General features: G+C 37.3%; 1 protein-coding gene across 4 annotated transcripts in view; it reads left to right on the forward strand.

The window, feature by feature from the left end:
* Positions 1-23,251, forward strand: part of PRKG1 (protein kinase cGMP-dependent 1) — a 1,239,474-nt gene that overhangs the window by 1,198,531 nt on the left and 17,692 nt on the right. For all 4 annotated transcript variants that reach the window (XM_036924011.2, XM_036924010.2, XM_036924012.2 and 1 more), the window contains 2 exons: positions 20,114-20,253; positions 21,160-21,249. In XM_036924011.2, coding sequence (XP_036779906.1) covers positions 20,114-20,253; positions 21,160-21,249 — 230 coding nt within the window. The remainder of the gene's footprint in view (positions 1-20,113; positions 20,254-21,159; positions 21,250-23,251) is intronic.

The following is a 23,251-nucleotide window of genomic DNA, read 5'->3' on the forward strand; positions in this document are numbered from 1 at the left end:
TTGTGCTTTTTTTCTTTAATTTTATGGTAATTTTATGGCTGTTTATACTCAAGCTTTGGTTTGTTACTGTACTCAACTGCTGTAGAACAGTACTGTTTTATGTTATTTCCTGAATGTCAAGTTCTGTTGGGGCTAATATCTGATAGGAAGGTGAAGAGTTATCTAGCAAGGGAGAATACTGAAAAATAATGGAGCTAGAACCACCTAGTGCTTATAGAGGACAGAAAGTTTAATAGTCAGCTTATTGGTTTACTTGGTTATTAAAGTTTTATTATGGGCTTTTTGCCCATTTTGGTGAATCTGGTTAAGAGCTGTAGCCAGAGTGGAGAGATGCACACTCCAGCGAGTAGGCACAGTTAATCTGATAGGACCTGTGCACACTCTCAATCTAGGGCTTGCTTGCTTTCCTTCCTTCCTTTCTTCTTTTCCTTCTTTGTTTATAGAATTTTCCTTTTCACTACAGAAGTTGTTGCAAATTCCTTAAGTTACCTCAATTTATACTGCATGTGGGCTACTTCAATCTTAAAATACAGACCATTGCAAATTGTTTCTGGATTACTTACAGAGCTATTTATTCCCAGTTTACAGAGACCCCAAAATAATTTTATGCTGTACCATGTAATGTGGATTGCCTGATTAAAGGTGTTTAGAGAAAATATTTGCCATTCCAATTTTGTTGCTATCCAACTATTGGGATGACTCTGCCTTATACCTTGGAGCCAGTTTCAGTGCACTTTTTGGGAAAGCTACTGCTCTTTTTATCCAATGTATATGCTTTGAAAATTAGTAACACAGCATGTACAATAGATGATACTGATCCCTTTCAGATGTTGGAGTTGAGAGCACAGAGAAACTAAGACCTTCATTTCCCAATAGAATATGTGTGTACTGTAAACTCAAGGTCAGGCTTTCAGAGTGAACCATCACATTGCCTTAAGCTACCTCTGTGTTACTTGGACAGTTACCCCTCTTTCCTTTGTCCCAAGCTATTGACACGTTTGTTGGGCTGTTTCCATAAGGTTAAATATAATTAACATTCTTTTAAATGCATTTTTATTATGTCAAATAGCAGATGTACAGAATTGCCCAGCTGGAAAGAACACTTCATTTTCTGAGAGGTGGCCTGAGGGCCAGGGAGGTTATATGACTAACCATGAACATATTACTGAAAGATCCAGAACTAGAACCCACGTTTTCTGTATGAGCTTTTCTAAACTCACTTCATCACCTTTGTTCTATAGCATTAGGTTACCTAAGTGAGGGCATAAAGGGAGTCACCCTTTCCTTGTACATGGAAGTATATTTTGAATCATGTTATAGAGGAATTTTGCATAATAATGAATGTGCTATTAACAATTTAAACATTAAATTTCAGAAATCATTTTAATTACAGTATAGTTCAGAAAGCCATTTTCTTCCAAAATAATAAAAATATGTCAATGGTGCAAAACAAACTATGAACTGGTAATTAAAAAGGTTAAATAGGTGAATGGATAAGTAGACTGTAAGGACTAATGCAAAGCTAATGGCCCTGAGCCAATTTGAACCTTACTCTGATCATAACCTTTTTTCCCAGTAAAAGCAAAGAATTAGGTCTACCAGAAAACAAGCCACTTTAAGGCAAGTACTTGTCTGAGATAGAAAGGATTTCTGTATTCCAATACAGCCAGGAAATGTGTCTTTAAAGCTCTTTAAAATGCTGCTGACATTGCTTCCCATCCTCAGGTCAGTATTATTTGGGTGCTAGCTAGAGCCTGACAGTTAAGAATTTGTCAAAATCTTTGTCATAAATTCTCACATTAAGATCCACTTTGCCCAAGTATGCCTTCATCCAAATGGCAATATAACATTTCAAGCTGCAGTAACATTTCACTGTAAATGAAACTTTGATGAATTCCAATTCCTGATATAACACATACTATTACTTATAAAAAATTAAGGGAAGATATTGAGAATTAGCATTTTCTTGTTCATTTTCTCTTTCTAGGAATTTTGAGAGTAAATCCAGTGTGGTATAGGGGTCAACAATCTTTTAAAACTTGCTTCTCAAACCTTTACTTATTCCCTTGGTAGAATTGGAGTAAATAGGGGTGGAGATAGGAACAGGTACAAAGCTACATATATCCTGTGATGGATCATATTTTGAGGAAATTGCTTTGGCCGAAAGAAACAAACTAAGAAGCACATAAGAATAAAAGCAGCTAATTTTTGCTGAATGTGCACTCTGTTCCAGACACTGTGTGTGATATATAAGCCCTTTTATTTCATCTTCACAGGTAACCTATGAAGCTTTTTCCCATATCACAGATGAGGAAACAGGGCCTGGGAGAGTTTCAAAAATTTTTCCAAGATCACAAGCCAAAAAACTGGCTGAGACTTACACAAAGGGAGTAAATATCGGAACTCACATTCTAAGTCAGTACAGTATCCTACACTCTTAGTAGGGATAGAATAGTCTGCAAATGAGGTCAAACCTGGGGAGCATGCCTAGTCTCAGAAGGATTCCTCAGCAAGAAGAGGAAGAGAAGTATACATGCTTTCTTCCTCTTTGGCCTCTCTCCTTCCACACAACACTAATTTCATATCTCTAGTTAACTTACAGAAATCATCAGAATCACCCACCATCATCATCTCAAATTCACGAAGTGGAGTTGGTATAGCTAATTTGGCCAACAGGTAGAACAGAAAGCAAACTACATTTCCCCTTAAAATTTTTCATGGATTAGTTTTGTGGAAACACTTTTATAATAAAGCATAAATGCTTAGGCTCACTAAATACAAATTACTAGAACTTACTCTGAGCATTTATATTAAATAAATATTTATATATACATATATATAGTAAGTCCTTTAAGGGTGATTAGTGTGGTTCAGCCCAAACTTGAATAGGCTGTTATACTATATGCAACTTCCCAAGGTCCTGGCATTCATGAAACTCTAGTTGAGTGGTTTCCATTGAACTAGAATCCTTTGAGAAAGTCAGACAATACTTACTAGCTATTAGCTTAAAAGAAACTTAGTGGGGGACTTACAGATGGTGACATGAGAAGGGAGTCAGAAACCTCCTCCCAAAACCATATATAATATGAAAATATAGCAAATACAACTAATCCTAAAAGAGCAATAGGAAAGAAATCTGTGATGTACTGCCTACATCTGGGGAAAAGAGTAGACTTCACAGAAAAGGGTAAAGTACTAAAGCTGTGATCCGGCAGAAACCAAGCCATTCACCCACCCCAGCTCACTGGTGGGAGGAAGAGAAATGGAACAGGGATGGACTACTAAACACCCAGCTGTGGAGATCTGCTCTGGGAGCATGAACCTTCTTTACACAGTGCTCTGAAGACTAGTGTGGTTGAAAAGCTAAGACAGGCAGAATACTTGGAGAGACTGAGATTCCAGCTGATTGTGGAGAACAGGTACCCAGAACTGACCACTCTGGGACAAAAGAAAGGCAGACACCCCGAGAAACTTCCCATCAATGAGAGGGCTGCTAAAAGGGCAAGGACTGCACAGAGCTTGCTGCACAGGAGAAAGGACAGGTGGAAAAAATTGTCCCGGCCACTCAGCCCAGCAGGTTGGAAACTTTCAGGATCTTAAGGCGCTCTATCCCCCTGGCAGGCAACGCAGCTCTGAGAACCTCCACCACAATACACAGCCTGCCGCTTCTTCTTCCACCAGCACTGGCTTGCAAACCTGCTGCCCCTGCCATGGCACCAGGCCAGCCGGAGGGTGGCCCTGCCTATGACAGCTACAGGAGCAAAGCATAGAGACTTCTCCCTGCATGCTCAGCTCACTGGCCCTGGTAGTGAAGGCAGGCACTGCAGCCAGGAAGCAAGAAAGAGCTCTTTCCTCCCAGCAGGCACCAGCACTAGCCTGTGACACCCCCTGTTGTTCCAGGGGCTGAGCAGCTCCAGGGAGTAGAGTTTATGGGCACCAAGTTATTATTACAAATATAAAATGTCAAAAGAACCTGGTATAAACCAAAATCCCACAAACACCAGAAACAGAGCCAAGTGAAACTGAACTCACCAAACTTCTGAAAAAATTTTCAAAATAAAAATCATGCTCACAGAGCTACAGAAAAATATTCAAGACCTCAGGGAGGAATTCAAGAAAGACAGAAACTTGGAAAAATACAGTATCCAAAATGAAACATACAATGGAAGGATTTAAAAGCAGATTAGATGAAGTAGAGGAGATAGTAAATGAAATAGAAATTAGAGAACAGGAATACAAAAAAGCTGAAGCACAGAGAGAAAAAGGATCTCCAGGAATGAAAGAATATTGAGAACTATGTGACCAATCCAAACAGAACAATATTTGCATTATAGGAGTACCAGAAGAAGAAGAAATAGAAAAAGGGATAGAAAGTGACTTTGAGGAGGTAATTGCTGAAAACTTCCCCAATTTGGGGAAGGAGATAGTCTCTCAGGCCATGGAGGTGCACAGATCTCCCAACACAAAGAACACAGGGAAGACAACACCAAGATATATAATAATTTAAAGACAAAGATCAAGGATAAGGACAGAGTATTAAAAGTAGCCAGAGAGAGAAAAAAAGATCACTTACAAAGGAAAATCCATCAGGCTATCATCAGACTTCTGAGCAGAAACCTTACAGGCCAGAAGGGAGTGGCATATGATATATTTAATGTAATGAAACAGAAGGACCTTGAACCAAGAATACCTACCCAGCAAGATTATCATTTAAATTTGAAGGAGGAATTGAACAATTTCCAAATAGCAAAAGTTGAGGGAATTTAACTCCCACAAACCATTTCTACAGTGTATTTTGGAGGGACTGCTATAGATGGAAGTGTTCCAAAGGCTAAATAGCTGTCACCAGAGAAGGAAGTAGACAAATTAATTGCTAAGCAAATGCAAAATTCTATTAACTGCCCCAAACTCAGTCAAGGGATACATGAAGAGTACAGAATATGATACCTAATATGTAAAGAATGGAGGAGGAAGAAAAAGGAGAGAAAAAAAAGGAATCTTTAGATTGTGTTTGTAATAGCACACTAAATGAGTTTAGTTAGACTGTTACATAGTAAAGAAGATACCCTTGAACCTTTGGTAACCATGAATCTAAAGCCTGCAATGGCAATAAGTACATATCTGTTGATAATTACCATAAATGTAAATGGTCTGAAGGCACCAATCAAAAGACATAGATTCACTGAATGGATTAAAAAAAAAGACCTGTCTATATGCTGCCTACAGGAAACTCACTTCAAACCCAAAGACATACACAGACTAAACGTGAAGGGATGGAAAAAGATATTTCATGCAACTAATAGGGAGAAAAAAGCTGGAGTTGCAGTACTTATATCAGACAAAATAGACTTCAAAACAAAGAAAGTCACAAGACACAGAAGGACATTACATCCAGCAAGAGAATATAACCATTATAAATATCTATGCACTGAACACATGAGCACCTATATATGTAATATAAATACTAACAGAATTAAAGGGGGAAATAGAATTCAATGCATTCATTTTAGGAGACTTCAACACACCACTCACTCCAAAGGACCAACCAGACAGAAAATAAATAAGGAGACAGAGGCACTGAACAACACATTAGAACAGATGGACCTAACAGACATCTACTGGCACAAGAATAGACCCATAGATAGATGGAACAAAATAGAGAGCCCAGATATATGGCCAATTAATATATGATAAAGGAGCCATGGATATACAATGACAAAATGGCAGCCTCTTCAACAGCTGGTGTTGGCAAAACTGGACAGCTACAAGTAAAAGAATGAAACTGGATTATTGTGTAAGTCCATACACAGAAGTAAACTCATAATGGATCAAAGACCTGAATGTAAATCATGAAATCATAAAAGTCTTAGAAGAAAAGATAGACAAAAATGTCTTGAATATAAGCATGAGCAACTTTTTCCTGAGCCCATCTTCTCAGGCAGGGGAAACAAAAGTAAAAATGAACAAATGGGACTACATCAAACTAAACAGCTTCTGTACAGCAAAGGACGCCATCAGTAGAACAAAAATGCATCCTACAGCATGGGAGAATATATTCATAAATGACATATCTGACAAGGGATTAACATCCAAAATAAAGAGAACTCACATGCCTCAACATCCAAAAAGCAAATAACCCAACTAAAAAATGAATGGAGGATATGAACAGACACTTCTCCAAAAAAGAAATTCAGATAGCCAACAGGCACATGAAAAGTAAAATGCAAATTAAAACCACAATGAGGTATCAACTCATACCAGTTAGGATCACCAACATCCAAATGACAAGGAACAACAAATGCTGACAAGGATGCAGAGAAAGGGGAACCTTCCTATACTGCTGGTGGGAATGTAAATTAGTTCAACGATTGTGGAATGCAATATGGAGGTTCCTCAAAAAACTAAAAATAGAAATACCATTTGACCCAGGAATTCCACTCCCAGTAATTTACCCAAAGAAAACAAGATCCCAGATTCAAAAAGACATATGCACTCCTATATTTATCACAGCAGTCTTTATAATAGCCAAGATATGGAAGCAACCTAAGTGCCCATCAGTAGATGAATGGATAAAGAAGATGTGGTGCATATACACAATGGAATATTATTCAGCCATAAGAAGAAAACAAATCCTACCATTTGCAACAACATGGATGGAGCTAGAGGGTATTATGCTCAGTGAAATAAGTCAGGTGTAGAAAGACAAGTACCAATGATTTCCCTTATTTGTGGAGTATAACAATGAAGAAAAACTAAGGAAGAAAACAGCAGCCAACTCATAGACTCCAAGAAGGGACTAGCAGTTACCAAAGAGGAGGGGTGAGGAAGGGCGGGTGGAGAGGGAGGGAGAAAAGGATTGAGGGGTACCATGATTGACACACATGGTGTATGGGGTGGTCATGGGGAAGACAGTGTAGCACAGAGAAGACAAGTAGTGACTCTGCAGCATCTTACTATGCTGATAGATAGTGTCTGCAATGGGGTGTGGGGGGGACTTGATAATATGGGTGAATGTAGTAAGCACAGTGTTTTCCATGTGAAACCTTCATACGAGTGTATATCAATGATACCTTCATTAAAAAAAAAGTGTTCCACCAAAAAAAAAAAAAAAAAAGTAAAACACCAATCTTTTCCTTCCAGCCCTTGACTCTTCTGATTTAATGAAGACTGTGATTCTGAGACTGTTGTTTTTCAGTTGAGCAGATCCATGGGTGCTTCCTCAATGAGCTGGGAGAATTACACAAGTGAAAGCCTTCCTTTCCTTTCCACATGCTGAGGATAGAAAGGAGCATTAATGTCATGGATCAATCACTACACATTGTCCAACTAAGAATAGCTCTGAAATGAAGTCAGTGGAAGGTATAATTCAAATTACAGTTTCCAGAATGGTGAACTCCAAGAGGGAAGGAATATTATGTCTGGAATTGCCTTTATTCATCTGATTCAGCACACCCTTCCTGAATAAGAAATTATTGTAACCACCTCTGCACTCTGCTTATCATGGAACCCTGCTTGGTAACCCAAACTCCCATACCTAGCAACTAAATCTTGCTACCCACTGGGCCTAACTTCCCCATACTGGGGTTTTACATTCTTTATTTCAAATCCTTATGGCAATCCAGCATGCTAGCTTTTATTAGTCCATTTTCCAAAGGAGAAAGTAAAGATCCAGACAGGTTAACTAACTTTTCCAGGGTGGTAAGTGGAGAAGCCAGTATATATTGAAAACAATGTCTAACCTTCTATATCCAGGATTTAATTCAAGGCCATACCCTTTCCACAGCACCAGACTGCTTGCCCCCCAAATCTATCCTAAATGATTTCAAATTTGACCTTGTAGGGACCAAAGTCATGCTGCCCCAAGATGTGCAGATTATTTTGAGCTGAAAACCCATCAAGACCCAAAAGACTCAGGAGCATACTTTGACCTGCCACCAGCATAAAAAGAATGTAGGTGGAGGAGCTACTCCAGGAAGAGAGCTGCCACCGCAGACAGCTGTATTATAATGTGCACTAGGTGTAGCAGACAGGGAGGGAGGTGGCTAAGTCTGTTAAAATTTCTATCTGTGCTCCATTGTTTCTCTCTGGCCCATCAAGACTTTTGTTTTTCAAACATTACTCTTTTCATATTCCTGTGACTTACTTCCCTTTTCTTTTGAAGTCTCAGGCCCCTACTCCCTTCACCTTGATTCAGGAAGATTTATATACCTTATTCTCCTGGACTTTCTTTGGAAACCATGTCTATGGCTTCCCTGTACCTTTGTAACTAAATTTTGTTTTTTTTCTCCTGTTAATCTGTCCCATGTCAAGTTGAGATTCTTAGGCCAGCCAAAAGACTCCTTAGGCGTAGAGGAAATTTTTTCCTCCCCAAGACCTCAACTAGCATACTATCCTGAAAATATGAATTTGGCTACTACTCGTATCTACAGCCTTTCCCATCTGCTACTCCAGACCAATCTCCCAGTGGATTCCTAATATAGCCTACGTTTTCAGCCTTCTGCAAGAACTCTCTGCCCTGAATTGTCCTATTTGCTAACAATATTACAGCATCAAAAACAATATGGTATCAAAGATACACTTAACTCATTCACTACTACCACTGGGGTGGGGTGGGGTTGGGAAAGGTACCTAAGTTTTTTCCTTCTTCATTAAAGAAATGAAGATTGTAAAATAAACAAGTTATATTTTAAGAAAATAACTTAAAGTTTTTCCATGACTAGAATCATTATTTTTTACTCATCATAAAAGTGAGATATGCTAATTGCATGAAAGTTAAACAATTTAAAAAGATCAAAAGAAGTAAGAATCAACTAAAAATCTCCCTAAGGGAAAACCATTATTAATATATTGGTGAACACATTAGTAATTGTCTCTACATAAATTTTAGATACAGATGTAGATAGATATACATTCATATACAAACACTGGGATCATAAATTATATGCTGGCTTGTAACCTGTGTCTTTTATATATATATACCTACACACTCATATATACATGTATGTAATGCATGTATATATATATGTATATAATTTTCCATGTTAAATATTATTGTAAGTCATTATTTCTAAATCATAATTTTTATAGCTGCATTGTATGGATATACTATAATCTACTCTTCCAATTCCCTCTTCATGGACATTTGCCATTAGAAACATTGAGTTGAACATCCTTGAATGATGTTTGGGCAATTGTTGGTTTATTAGGAGAAGATATCTGATGAACACATTAGTTAGACTTTATTTAGGAATTAACTTCAGCATAACATCTTTGTTGAGTTAGCTCACATCAGTAGTCCTCAGGCTCTCTGACTTCCCAGTTAAGAGCCAGGGTCTTATGAGTTTAGTAGCATTCTGGATTAAAATGGAAGTAGAGGTTTAGAGTAATTGCTGTGCTTAAGGAGCTAGTGAGGTCTTTACAGATTGCAAAGGAGGTAAAAGTACTTTCAGACTATAGGACTGCCTCTACTCAAGCAAAGATAACAGCCTTAGTAGATTAGCTATATGGTTTTGTAAACTTTTTGTAATTAACACTTACTAAAATGGCAATTAATAAAGCTGACTCCCAATATTTCTGTGGCCTTGGGCAAGATAAGAACCTTTCTGGTAATACTCAATTTGCTCCTTTGAAAAATGGGGATAATAATAGTATCTCAAAGAGTTGCCTAGAAGATTAAATGAGAAAATTTATTTATTACACTGCTCCCAACACTTCAGAGCTTTATTAATGTTAGCTTATTAATAACAATGTTGATTATTATTGATGACAGTCTTTGTCAAAACAAACAACAAAAAAAAACCCAGAAAAATCTTCCTTATGCCATCAAGAGTTGATGTTGGGATGCTAAGTAATATATGTGGATGTGCCCACCATTTATGTATTTAATAAAGGTTAATTGCCATTTCTCTCTGACATCTCCCCAGATGGATTCATTTATTTCCCTGAGTAGATTCTTCCTAATATAAAATTCAAAACTACTAAAGAAATAGCAAGCTTGCCATGTGTTTTTCCTATGGAACAAGGTTGGTAAATATTTTTACTTAATATCCTAACTACAGTGAAATAAACATCTGGATATAGGTATAAACAATGATAAGATGTTATAACAAAAATGGTAAATATACTTAGAATCATAGAATGTATTAATCAGAAGAGAACTAAAGAGTCGTGTAGTCTAGGAAAATGGATCTAAAGAGACAGCTGTGTCCTCAAGAGCTAACTGACCCCAAGTGGTCATTATCCTAGAAATGGTTTTATTAATGTATTGATCTCTATGGTTGGGAACATCACATATTAGTCATTCAAGGAAAAAAACAAGGTTCAGAAAACATCTTTTAAACACAAAAACTAAAAATTCAGGCTGAGTCAGATAGATATTTGCCATGTGTATTTCCTATGCAGCATTAGCATGTAGAAATCTTTTCTTCCCTTTCATACATGATTAAGTACACTTTTGGGGAGAAGAAAAAGACCAAATACCTCATGCTTGTCATTAAGGCTTCCCTTGTTTTTCTCCTGTTAAACTCAGAGATACACATTGTGGAGCTGAAATGCTAGCTTTGTTTTGGCTTTACCAGTGATAAATCATCATGGTCTGTTTCATTGTTCAACTCATTTAGTCAACAAATATTTAATGAGCATTTACTCTGTCAGGTACAGTGAACAAAAATTTCCCAATCTCGGTTACTTACCGACTAGTGAGAGGAGGCAGATGAGGTTAGGGTAGGAGCTGTAGATAAGGAGAAGTGGGTGATTATTCTTTCATATAGACTGGTGGGGAGAGAGATTCTGACTAGGAAACATTCGAGCAGAGTTTAGGGAACTAAAATGGTGACTTGTGGGAATGTCTGTGGGAGGCAACTCAGGCAGAAGAATAGGGGCAAATAGGCTGAGGCAAGAGTTTGCTCGGAGTGCCCAAAGAATAGAAAGGTGGCCATGCGACCTGAGCAAAGGGAATAAGAGGGAAATGAGCCTCATGGGTAGCAGAGGTCCAGATGGTGTAGGAGCTTATACAGCTTAGTGACAGCTTTGTCTTTACCATGAGTGACAATGGAGTGTTTTGAGAGAGGAGTGACACGATCTGGCTTTGTTTTCTTTTTCATTAAGTATAGTTGATATACATTATATTGGTTTCAGGTGCATAACATAGTAATTCAACAATTATATATTTTAAAATATACTATCCAAGATAGGTGTAGTTATCATCTGTTAATGTACAAAGTTATTCCAATATTATTGACTACATTCCTTATGCTGTACTTTTCATCCCTGTGATTTATTTTAAAAATAGAAGTTTATTCTTTATCCCCTTTACCTACTTCTCTCATCCCTCATTCCCCTCCCCTATGACAACCACAAGTTTGTTCTCTGTACTGCACACCTGGCCCTGGAGATCTGCTCCAGGAACAGGAGTCCACATTATATTGGGTTCTGGTGATTAGCGGGCTGGACACCAGGAGCAGGTGGACACTCTGGGAGGCTGAGACTCCAGCCATTTGTGGAAGACAGGCATGCTCGGCTCCTCCTGAGACCTAAAGCAGAGGGGGCAGTTTGAAAGACTTGCCATCAGTGGGAGGGGTGCCAGAGGAACAAAGGTTGGACAGACCTCTCTCCTCAAGAGAAAGGACAGGTGGATGAAACCTCCCCAGCCCTCCGTTAACCCAATAAATCAGGAGCTCTTAGGAGCCCCAGACACTCCATTCTCCTCATTGGTGATGCAGCCCTGAGGCTCCTCCCTGTGCACGCAGCTATGGAACCAACCCACTCAGACCAGCAGCGACATCAGACTTCGCTGCCTAGAGACTCTCCCAGCTTTCTTGCCCCGTTTCATCCCAACCAGGTAGGTTTCTGCAGGAGCCAGCCCTGAGAGGTCCCTCCTCCCCACAGGTGTCCAAGCCTGGTGCTGCACAACCTGTCCAGCCCCAGAGCCTCACATTGGCCCACATACCCCATTAACCCTGAAGCTCTGCTATTGCTGCAGGGCAGGCAGAGGGTGGCCCTACACACACTGATCCCAGAAGAGGCTTCTTCTCAGATCACAAAGGCTGATGATGCAAATTGCCAGCACTGCAGACAGACAGAAAGGTGGTCCCACCCACTGCACACCAACAGCTGGGGCTCCTGCGCTGGAGAGTAAAGATTCTTGAGCTTCTGGGCACCATAGGATGCCTCCTTCATAAAGCTATTACTGTAAAGGCCAGGAAGCATAGCAGATCTATCTGATACATAGGAAAAAACACAGAAACCCTTACAATTAGGAGAAAGAGGAGTGTATTCCAAACAAAACTACAGAACAAGACACTAGAGAAAGGGCTAAATGAAACAGACATCATCAATCGTCTTGATAAAGATTTCAAAGTAAAAGTCATAAACATGCTCACTGATTTACAGAAAAGTATTAGGAAGGACTTTAACAAAGAGCTAGAAGAGCTGAAAAAGAACTAGAGATGAAAAATACAGTAACTGAAATGAAACATACAATGGAGGGATTAAAGAGTAGATTACTGCAAGTAGAGGAGATACTCACTGAGATGGAAATTAGGCTGCAAGAACACAATGAAGCCAAGTAACAGAGAGAAAAAAAGGATCTCTAGGAGTTAAAGAATAAGAGAGCTGTTTGACCAATCCAGATGAAACAATATTCACATAATAGGGGTAATGGGGGGAGAAGAGAGAAACAAAGAGATAGAGAGTGTCTTTAAGGAAATAATTGTGGAAAACATTCCCAGTCTGGGAAAAGAAATAGATACTCGGGTCATGGAAGCATGGAGTGCCCCTAACAAAAGGAACTCCCGGAAGACAACATGAAAACATATAATAATTAAATGGTAAAGATCAAGGATAAAGAGACAGTATTGAGAGCAGCCAGAGATAAAAAAGCCTACTTATAAAGGAAAACCCATCAGTCTATCAGCAGACATCTCAGCAGAAATTTTACAGACCAGAAGGGAATGCCAAGAAATATTTAGTGTACTGAAACAGAAGGACTTCAATCAAGAATCCTCTACCCTGCAAGATTATCATTTAAATTTGAAATAAGGAATAAACAATTTCCAGATAAGCAGAAGTTGAAGGAATTCATCACCACTAAGCCAGCCTTCCAATATGTTAAAGGGACTGCTGTAGATGGAAATGGCCCTAAGGGTAAACAGCTTTCACCAGTGAAAATAAACTCACAGTAAAGGTAGTAGACTAATTAATTACCAAGCAAGTACAAAACTAAAACAAAACAAAAGAAGCATATCAACTATGCACAAAATCAGTCAAAGGATATACAAAAAGTGCAAATTATGACATCTAATACATAAAATATGGAGGAGGAAGAAGAATTTGATTGTGTTTGAAACAGAGCAATAAGCAGCTTAATGTAGACTGTTATACGGTAAAGAAGCTATCCTTGAACCTTTGGTAACCACAAAACTAAAGCCTACGACAGATACACAAAAAAATTTTTAAACAATAATCTAATCACAACACTAAAGAAAACCAGCAAATAACAAGAGAAGAGTATAAGAGAGAAAAAAAGGAACAAAGAGGAACTATCGAAAGGCAGTAAGTACAACATACCTACCAATAAATACCTTAAATATAGATGGATTGAATGTACCAATCAAAAGATATAGAGTGGCAGAATGGATAAAGAAACAAGACCCATCTATATGCTGTCTACAGGAGACTCATTTCACCCAAAGACATACACAGACTAAGAGCAAAAGAATGAACAAAGATATTTCATAAAAATAATATGAATAAAAAAGCAGGAGTAGCAGTACTTATATCAGACAAAATAGATTTCAAAAGAAAGAAAGTCATAAGAAACAAAGGACATTACATAATGATGAAAGAGTCAGTCCAACAAGAGGATATAACCATTACAAATATCTATGCACCCAACATAGGAGCACCTAAATACGTAAAACAAATACAACCAGAATTAAAGGGGGAAATAGATTGCAACACATTCATTTTAGGAGACTGTAACACACCACTCACATCAAAAGATCAACCAGAAGGAAACTAAATAAGGAAAGAGGCACTGAACAATACAATAGATCAGATGAACTTAACAGATATCTACAAAACATTCCACCCAAAAGCAGCAGGATACACATTTTTTTCAAGTGCACATGGAACATTTTCCAAGTAGATCTCATACTAGCCCCAAAAAAGAGCCTCACTAAATTCAAAAAAGTTTGAAATTGTATGAAGCAGCTTCTCAGACTACAATGGTTTGAAAATAGAAATAAATTACTCAGAGAAAACAGAAAAGCCTAAAAACACATGAAGGTGAAATAACATGCTTCTAAATAATCAATGGATCGATGAACAAATTAAAACAGAAATAAAGCAATACATGAAGACAAATGAAAACAAAAATTCAATAGCACAGAATCTGTGGGACAGTTCTATTAGGAAAGTACATATCAATCAAAGTATTGATAAACAGTCTAAACTCACAATTAAAGAAACTCAAAAAAGAAGAACAAATGAATTCCAAAGTTAGTAGAATGAGGGGCATAAGAATGATAAGAGCAGAATTAAATAAATTAGAGAAGAATAAAATAGAAAAAAATCAATGAAACCAGGAGCTGGTTCTTTGATAAAATAAACAAAATTAATAAACCCCTAGCCAGACTTATCAAGAATAAAGGAGAGTACGCAAATAATCAAATAAGTAATGAAGAAGGAATAATCACAAAGGATAACACAGAAATACAAAGAGTTATTAGAGAATACTATGAAAAATTATATGCCAATAAACTGGACAACCTAGGATAAATGGACAATTTCCTAGAAAAATACAACCTTCCAAGACTGATCCAGGAAGAAACAGAAAATCTGAACAGAACAGTTACAAGCAATGAAATCACATTGGTAATAAAAAAAATTCCCCAAAATATGAAATACCATATCCAAATAGCTTCATAGCTGAATTCTACCAAATATTTAAAGAAGAGCTAATCTCCATCCTTCTTAAAATATTCCAAAAATTAGAAGAAGGAATACTTCCAAACTAATTCTATGAGGCCAGCATCACTCTAATACCAAAACCAGACAAAGACATCACAAGAAAAGAAATTATAGACCAAACATCCCTGATGAACATGGATGCATAAATCCTCAACAAAGTAATAGCAAACCAAATTCAAAAATACTCAAAAATGTCATTCATCATGAACAAATGGCATTTATTCCACGGATGCAAGGATGGTGTGATATTCATAAATGTATCAATATCATATACCACATTAAGAAAAAGGATAGAAACCACATGATCATCTCAATGGATGCTGAAAGAGCATTTCACAAAATTCAGCAAGAATTCATGATAAAAACTCTCAACAATATGGGTATAGAGAGCTAATACCTCAACAAATAAAGGCCATATATTACAAATCCACAGTCAACATCAGACATAGCAGCAAAAATCTAAAAGCTTTGCCTCTAAGATCAGGAACAAAACAAGGGTGTCCACTCTCACCACTTTTACTCAACAAAGTACATGAGGTCCTAGCCACGGAAATCAGACAACACAAAGAGATAAAAGGCATCCATATTGGTGAGGAAGAAGTTAAACTGTCACTTTTTTTTTCAGTTGACATGATATTATACATAGAAAACCCTCAAGATTCTACCAAAAACTATTAGAACTAATGACTGAATTTAGCAAAGTTGCAGGATACAAAATTAACACACAGAAATCTGTTGCATACCTATATACTAACAATGAACTAGCAAAAGGGAAATCAGGAAAACAACTCCATTTACAATTGCATCAAAAAGGATAAAATACCTAGGAATAAACCTAACCAAAAGGGTGAAAGACCTACACTCTGAAATCTATAAAACACTCATGAGAGAAATGAAAGAAGACACCAATAAATGGAAATCTATCCCATGCTCATGGATAGGAAGAATTAATATTGTCAAAATGGCCATCCTGACCATAGCAATTTACAGTTTCAATGTAATCCCTATTAAAATACCAACAGCATTTTTCAATGAACTAGAACAAATAGTTCTAAAATTCATATGGAACCACAAAAGACTCCAAATAGCCAAAACAATCCTGAGTGAAAAGAAGAATGCTCCCTGCCTTCAAGCTCTACTACAAAGCTACAATAATCAAAATAATAATCAAAATAATAGATCAATGGAACAGAAAAGAGTGCCCAGATATAAACCCACACATATATGGTCAATTGATATATGTTAAAGGAGCCATGGATATACAATGGGGTAAAGAGAGCCTCTTCAATAACTGGTGTTGGGAAAACTGGACAGCCACATATAAGAGAATGAAACTGGATTATTGTCTAACTCCATACACAAAAGTAAGCTTGATATGGATCAAAGACCTGAATGTAAGACATAAAACCATAAAACTCTTAGAAGAAAACATAGGTGAAAATCTCTTGAACATAAGTATGAACAATTTTTTCCTGGTCCCATCTCCTTGGGCAACAGAAGCAAAATAAAAATGAACAAGTGGGAGTATATCAAATTAAAAATCTATACAGCAAAGAACACCATCAGTCAAACAAAAAGTCACATAAAGTATGGAGAATATATTTGTAAATGACTCATTGGATAAGGTGTTAACATCGAAAATACATAAAGAACTCATAAGCTTCAAGGCCCAAAAAACAAATGACCCTATTAAAAACTGGGCCAAGGACATGAATAGACATTTCTCCAAAGAAGAAATACAGATGACCAACAGGCACATGAAAAGATGCTCCACATGGCTTATCATCAGAGAAAAGCAAATCAAAACCACAATGAGATATCACCTCATGAGCCAGTTAGGATGGGCACTATCCAAAAGACAAGAAATAACAAACATTGGTGAGGATGTGGAGAAATGGAAACCCTTCTATACCGTTGGTGGGAACGTCAATTGGTGCAACAGCTGTGGAAAGGAGTATGGAGGTTCCTCAAAAAACTGAAAAAGAAATACCATTTGATCCAATAATTCCACTTCCAGGAATTTACCCAAAGAAAACAAGACTGCTGATTCAAAAAGATATATGCACCCCTATCTTTATCACTTTGCAGTATTTGCAAAAGCCAAGATATGGAAACAACTTAAGTGTCCATCAATAGATGAGTAGATAAAGATGTGGTACATATATACAATGGAATATTTTTTGCCATAAAAAGAAAAATCCTGCCATTTGCAACAACATAGATGGATCTTGAGGGAATTAAGCTCAATTTAAGAAAACCAGGTAGAGAAAGACAAATACCATATGATTTCACTTATTTGTGGACTATAAAAATATAGCAAAACAGAATAAACAAAACAGTAGTAGACTCATAGACATGGAGAAGTGACTAGTCATTACCAAGGAGGAGGTGTTGGGGCAGGTGGGGTGGGGGAGTGAGAGGGATAAAGGGGCACAATAATTCACAATCACAATATAAGTTGGTAGGACAGTAGTATAGCATGGAGAATAGATCAGTGATTCTGTAACATCTTTCTACTTTGATAGTAACTGCACTAGATGGGGTGAGGAATTAGTAATATGGGTAACTGTTGAACCACTGTGTTATACATTTGAAACCACTATAAGATTGTGTATCAATGATACTTAAATAAAAATAATAATAATGGTGCAATAATCATAGGGGTTCATATATCTTTTCAAATTAGTGATTTTGCTTTCTTTGGGTAAATACCCAGAAGTATTAAGTTCTATGGGATTTCTATTTTTAATTTCTTTGAGAAACCTCGATACTGTAAGAGCTTTTCGAGTTTACATTCTCACCAACAGTGTATGAGGCTTCTCTTTTCTCCACATCCTTTCCAGTCTTTGTTATTTCCTGTCTTTTTTTTATAATAGCTATTCTGACAGTGTGAAGTGACTTCTCATTGTGGTTTTGTTGTGTTTCCCTGCTGGTTAGTGATACTGAACATTGTTTCCTGTGTCTCTTGGTCATCTGTATGACTTCTGTGGAAAATGTTTATTTAGGTCTGCCCATTTTTTAATTGGACCATTTGTGGGGTTTTTTTGGTGTTGAGTTGTATGCGTTCTTCATGTATTTGGGATATTAACTGCTTATCAGATGCATCATTTACAAATATTCTGTCACTTTGTTTCTTCACAGGCTTCCTTTGATGTGCAGAAGCATTTAAGTTTGCCCTAGTCCCTCTTACACAGTTTTGCTTTTGTTTCCCTTGCCTGGGGAAACATGGCTAGAAAAGAAAATTTCTAATGCAAATGTTCAAGAGTTTACTGCCTTTGATCTGGCTTAGACAACATTTGATGTAATCCTCTCTGATAGAGGCTGCTGGGTAGGGCAAGGGCACAAACAGAGAGACCATGAATGAATGCCCATTTTGTGGCACTTTCTCATTTAAGGTCACAATAACTCCGCACACTTGCTGGCAGCATCCTCAGCAAGACCTGGAGCTCAGAGCAGTTAAGAACCTGCCCCAAGAGACAGAGAGGCATTAAGTAAGGTCAGGGTTGAAGTCCAGACCTGTGATTCTAAAGGTAGAGTTCTTTCCTCTTACCCTGTGCATGTTAAAATGCACGTTATCATCATAAAAAGAATAATTTTACATTAGGTGTGTGAATTACATGAGTTTTCAGTCATTTAACTAAGAGAGACTGTAAAGGAATAAGATTTTTTTCTCTGTGTTTTAGTGCTCTAACACAGTTCACTTTTCATGCCATCTTTCCTATCCAGATTGTTTTTAGAAGTGGGTTTTCACGTTTTGTGTTGTTATGAACTAAACTAAATTCATTTGTATCCCACTAATCTGTCATTTTAAAGAATTCCACAGATGGAGTAGAGGACCTTTGGCTGTTTAAGGCATTTTCAAACATTCCCTTTTTTCCCTCTAACCTGTCATATGGATTCACAAATGCTGACAACAAACCAAGGCCCATTTATTTAAAGTTTCCTTGTGTTTTCTTCTTCTAAAGAACTTGCCACGCTAATGTCCTCTCAGACTGAACTCTCTCTGGACATATGTGCATGAACAAGATGTCTAAAAACTTCCCCACCCCTGCAGATAAAGCAGTAAGCAATTTACAATGAGAGAGGAGAGTAATACTTCAGCAGAAACACAGAAAGAGCTTGTCGTTAGTTCCCCAGACTTTTATTAGTTCTGAATAATGTGAGCTTTTTGGTGTTATCTTGAGGATTCTGTTGCTGAAGAACACTAGATGATAACTCTTTTATACTGCTTTTAACTGTTTAGCTCTATTCTCTCTCTTCTCTTCTCTGCTTTATAAGTCACCTTGTTGAAATATTTTGTAAAACAGTGACAGATCAGCAGTCTGGCTGGACAATGGGAGTTGGAAAGGACCTAAGCCCCACTCCCAGAGTCATGTGGGGTGGCAACAGAGGCATGGAAGCACTGGGGATGTCAAGGCTCAGCCTAACCCCCCATTACCCACCCACACCCCTCCCCAAAACCTAATATAACTCAGGAGTAAGGCTTGAGGTCAGACAGGACTAAAGGCACCATGCATGTTTGAGTAAAATGGAAAAAAAATAGTTTTCAAAAATCTCTTGAATAAAATCTTATGATTTTTTTCTTTTTTTAACTGAAGGGGAGAGAGAGACTAGGAGGTAAAAAGAGAAGAAAGAGCAGTACCTATTTTTCAGTCTCAGCAGAGACAATGGTCTGTCACTGAATTTCATAACTTTAGAAATATTTGTGGACTAGTACTTAGGAGGAAGGGCATAAAGACCCATATGGTCTTTCCTTTTACCACACTCACTTGAAGAAAATCGGAAAATAAATTAGCTTTTATTTTTACTTTTTTGAATGATAGAGAAAAACTATAAAGTGCACTCTAACACATTATATGAAATGAAATGAGAGTCAATACACTTTCCCTCTTCTAATCCCAGTGGGCACAAAGCCTATTGGGAATCCAGTTAGTGAAATTGTATATGATCCAGTGGAATGAGACTGGAGAATAACCAAGCCCTGAATTTTCTGCCCAACTCCAGCAAAGATTCACTGTGTGACGCAGGTTGTGTTTGGGATGTCATGGAAGTGCTCCACGCACCTGCTAACTCCAAGAGAGGAATGCATACAGTCAGAGGAACGCTGTGGGCTTTTCTCTTACTCTCTGCCTTTCTTTTTAAGGTCCAGCTGAAAAGTGAAGAATCCAGAACCTTCGCGATGAAGATTCTCAAGAAACGCCACATCGTCGATACAAGACAACAGGAGCACATCCGCTCGGAGAAGCAGATCATGCAGGGGGCGCATTCGGACTTCATAGTGAGGTGAAGACCCTGCCCTCGAGTGCAAGGAAAATCAACCCCAAAACCCTCTGCCCCTCGTGCTCACCATTACACATTGCACTCATGTAAAGAAATGCATCTTCTAATCCAAGTTTAAGAAAGTTTTGTTGACTAGAAACTAAAAAATTGAAGTTTTGATTCTTTTCTTTTTTAAAGAGATTCAGATTCTGTAAAAAGAACATGATTTTCCCAGAAGCAGAGTTTCTAACATTCCCACTTACATTGTGTTACTCCAACACTCTACATAGACCTCTGGTGCTTGAAAAACAAAATACCAAAAATCAAGTTATTTCACCTTTAATGATTTGAATACTTCTTGAAGACTTCTTAAAAAATGAAATAATTAACCATGTCATTATTTTGAGAACACTAGTAAGAGGCTAATGGAGAGTTGAGGTTTTTTAAAATATATATGCAGAAGAAACTTCTAGTACATTTGCGGGTGGCACTTGCTGAAAACGGGATATAAAATGAACTTAAGTGAACAGTGCATGAAGTTCACACGTCTGTATTTGCAAAGTGTAATCTACTTTATGTCCATGTGCACTGCATGTTTATAACCACTAAATATTGCTCATGAGTCCATGCTTGAAACATTAGCCAAACTGAAATTAGAAGAATCCCAGGAAGCCCTCTTGGTCCATAATCATTGGATTAATCCATTTCAAGGAGAGACTAGCCTTCTATAGAATGTAAATCTTAGTCATGAACCCTGTCTCCTTTTCACAAAAGATGCATTTGTGAACTTAAATCTTTCTCAGTCTTTTAATAAAAGTTCAAGCTTGGAAATCAAGTATAAGACTATATAATCTGGGCACTCAAAACATTTACATGTGTTTTAAAAGACAATAATGTCTATAACCTTTGTTTCTTGTTTGCAATTCACAGACTATACAGAACATTTAAGGACAGCAAATATTTGTATATGTTGATGGAAGCTTGCCTAGGTGGAGAGCTGTGGACCATTCTCAGGGATAGGTAAGACTTTTAAGAAATTTCTATCATGTCTCTAAACATATAGTTGACTACAATGGTCTGTAAGCAGAGTCAATTATACTAAAGTATAAAAATCATATTTACATTTTATCTGTGCTTACATTTCAAAATGTAAAATAAAGATGGGGCATAATCCACTATACACATGATTTACTGTAAATATGAAACACACTTTGTTTCAGAATTGTAACTGATGACTCAAGCTTAGTGCACCATAAAAATGGTACCTAGTCATATAGACACAGGTCTTAGTTTACCTTGGATTTCAGAATCAGGCAACTATACACCTGTAATATGAAGAGCATCACAGCTGTTTTATAATTACAATCCAGATTAACTATGAGTTTAATTGCTCTACTCATTCTTCAGATGGGCAGTCTGCCTTTTCTAACACTGAGAATGTTTTCAAAGTAACTTTTTCTTCTACCTTTACATTGCTCTTTGTTTTCAAAATTAACAAAGGTGTCTAGTCATTCATTTCAAGTCTTAACTGACCTTAAGAAAAAATGAAACTGCTTCGAAGCAGTATTTCATGTACCCAATCTAATTTAGATTTGCTTCTGTCTGCCCTTTCAGAGCAAGTAAAGTTGGTCTAGCTCGTGCTCATTTGTTTCTTTTAATTATGCATACTTAATTTTCTATCTCCTATTTGTGTAACTAACAAATGAGCTTTTTAACAATTTTGTTCTATAAAATGTCCCAGGAGATCATTACCAAACCCCAAATGTTTACTTAAAAAAATACAATTTTCTTTTCCTATGAATCATCTTTCGCTCATTTCCTGTGAACGATATAGTAAGGTTCAAAAGGCATCCTTGTTCCTTTGAACATCCACCTTTAGACATCTCTTTTTTTCTTACCGGTTACAGTTCACTACTCACACTCCTTCATTAATTGGGTAGCATCTTTCCGAACTCTGCCGTTAGACATCCCTGCTTTTTGCACAAAGCCACGCTATTTTTTGACAATTTGTGGATATTCCAGAATAGAACAAGTGGTTCTTTTATACACTGTCCATTTAAAGACTCATTCCTGTGTTCCTATACATTCACATCTTGGTACACATTGCCCTTTGAGGAACTTTATTCCCGTTGCCTTAGTTATATATGTCAAATAGATTTCTTTTTACCTTACTGTGCCCTATTACATTGATATTTTGTTTCATTTCTTAAATTTAAGGTAAATAAACCTACAAGGGATTGCATCATGTTGGCATTAGGTGACAGGGCTAACATCTGTACTATTACAATAAAGCACATTACTACATTATTGTTAGTTAGATTTGGGTACAAATTATACACTCTGATAGAGTCTGGGATGATAAAACAGACATGGCCCACTTCTCATAATTTACAGGGGCTCCGTAAAGTTAATATTCCGATTTTTGACTTAATGTCTGGTTTAACCTTATGTGGTTTTCCTGTATTTTTTACCTGACCTTTCAATTCACTGACTTATTTAAAATCTCTTCTCTACTTTGTTCTAATTAGAAGATTTAGAAGTGGAAGTAAACATGAAAGCAATAATGCACCACACAAAGAGAGGAACAGCTGTTTTAAACTATGAACTTTAACCAAACAACAGTAAAAGCCAATCTAAAGTCTATGAAGCATTAAAAGTGCACAGACATTAAATTTCTACTTATTTTTTCCCTATTTAACTTGATATTGCATTTTGTTGGTTCACAGATACCAGCCAAATCTTCTGAGTGGAATTGTTTTGATTTGTCAGGGCAGCTAAGCTATTAAAAAGCACTTTACCTTGGGAGGAACAGATGGAGGGAAAATATCAATGTGTGGTCCTGTCTCTACCTCTACCAGGCTGCTCTTGGATCCGTTCCTTTTTCCTCCTTTTTATCATCATTAGATTTGCGGTACACATTTACTGAGTTCCCCGAATGGACTTAATTACTACAGGAAGAGGCATGACCAGAACAAATAACAGCTCACCTGATCCTTCCTAGAGATTCAGAGGGGCTGAAGCC

Source organism: Manis pentadactyla, chromosome 8 (assembly GCF_030020395.1).
Source record: "Manis pentadactyla isolate mManPen7 chromosome 8, mManPen7.hap1, whole genome shotgun sequence".
Taxonomy (NCBI): domain Eukaryota; kingdom Metazoa; phylum Chordata; class Mammalia; order Pholidota; family Manidae; genus Manis; species Manis pentadactyla.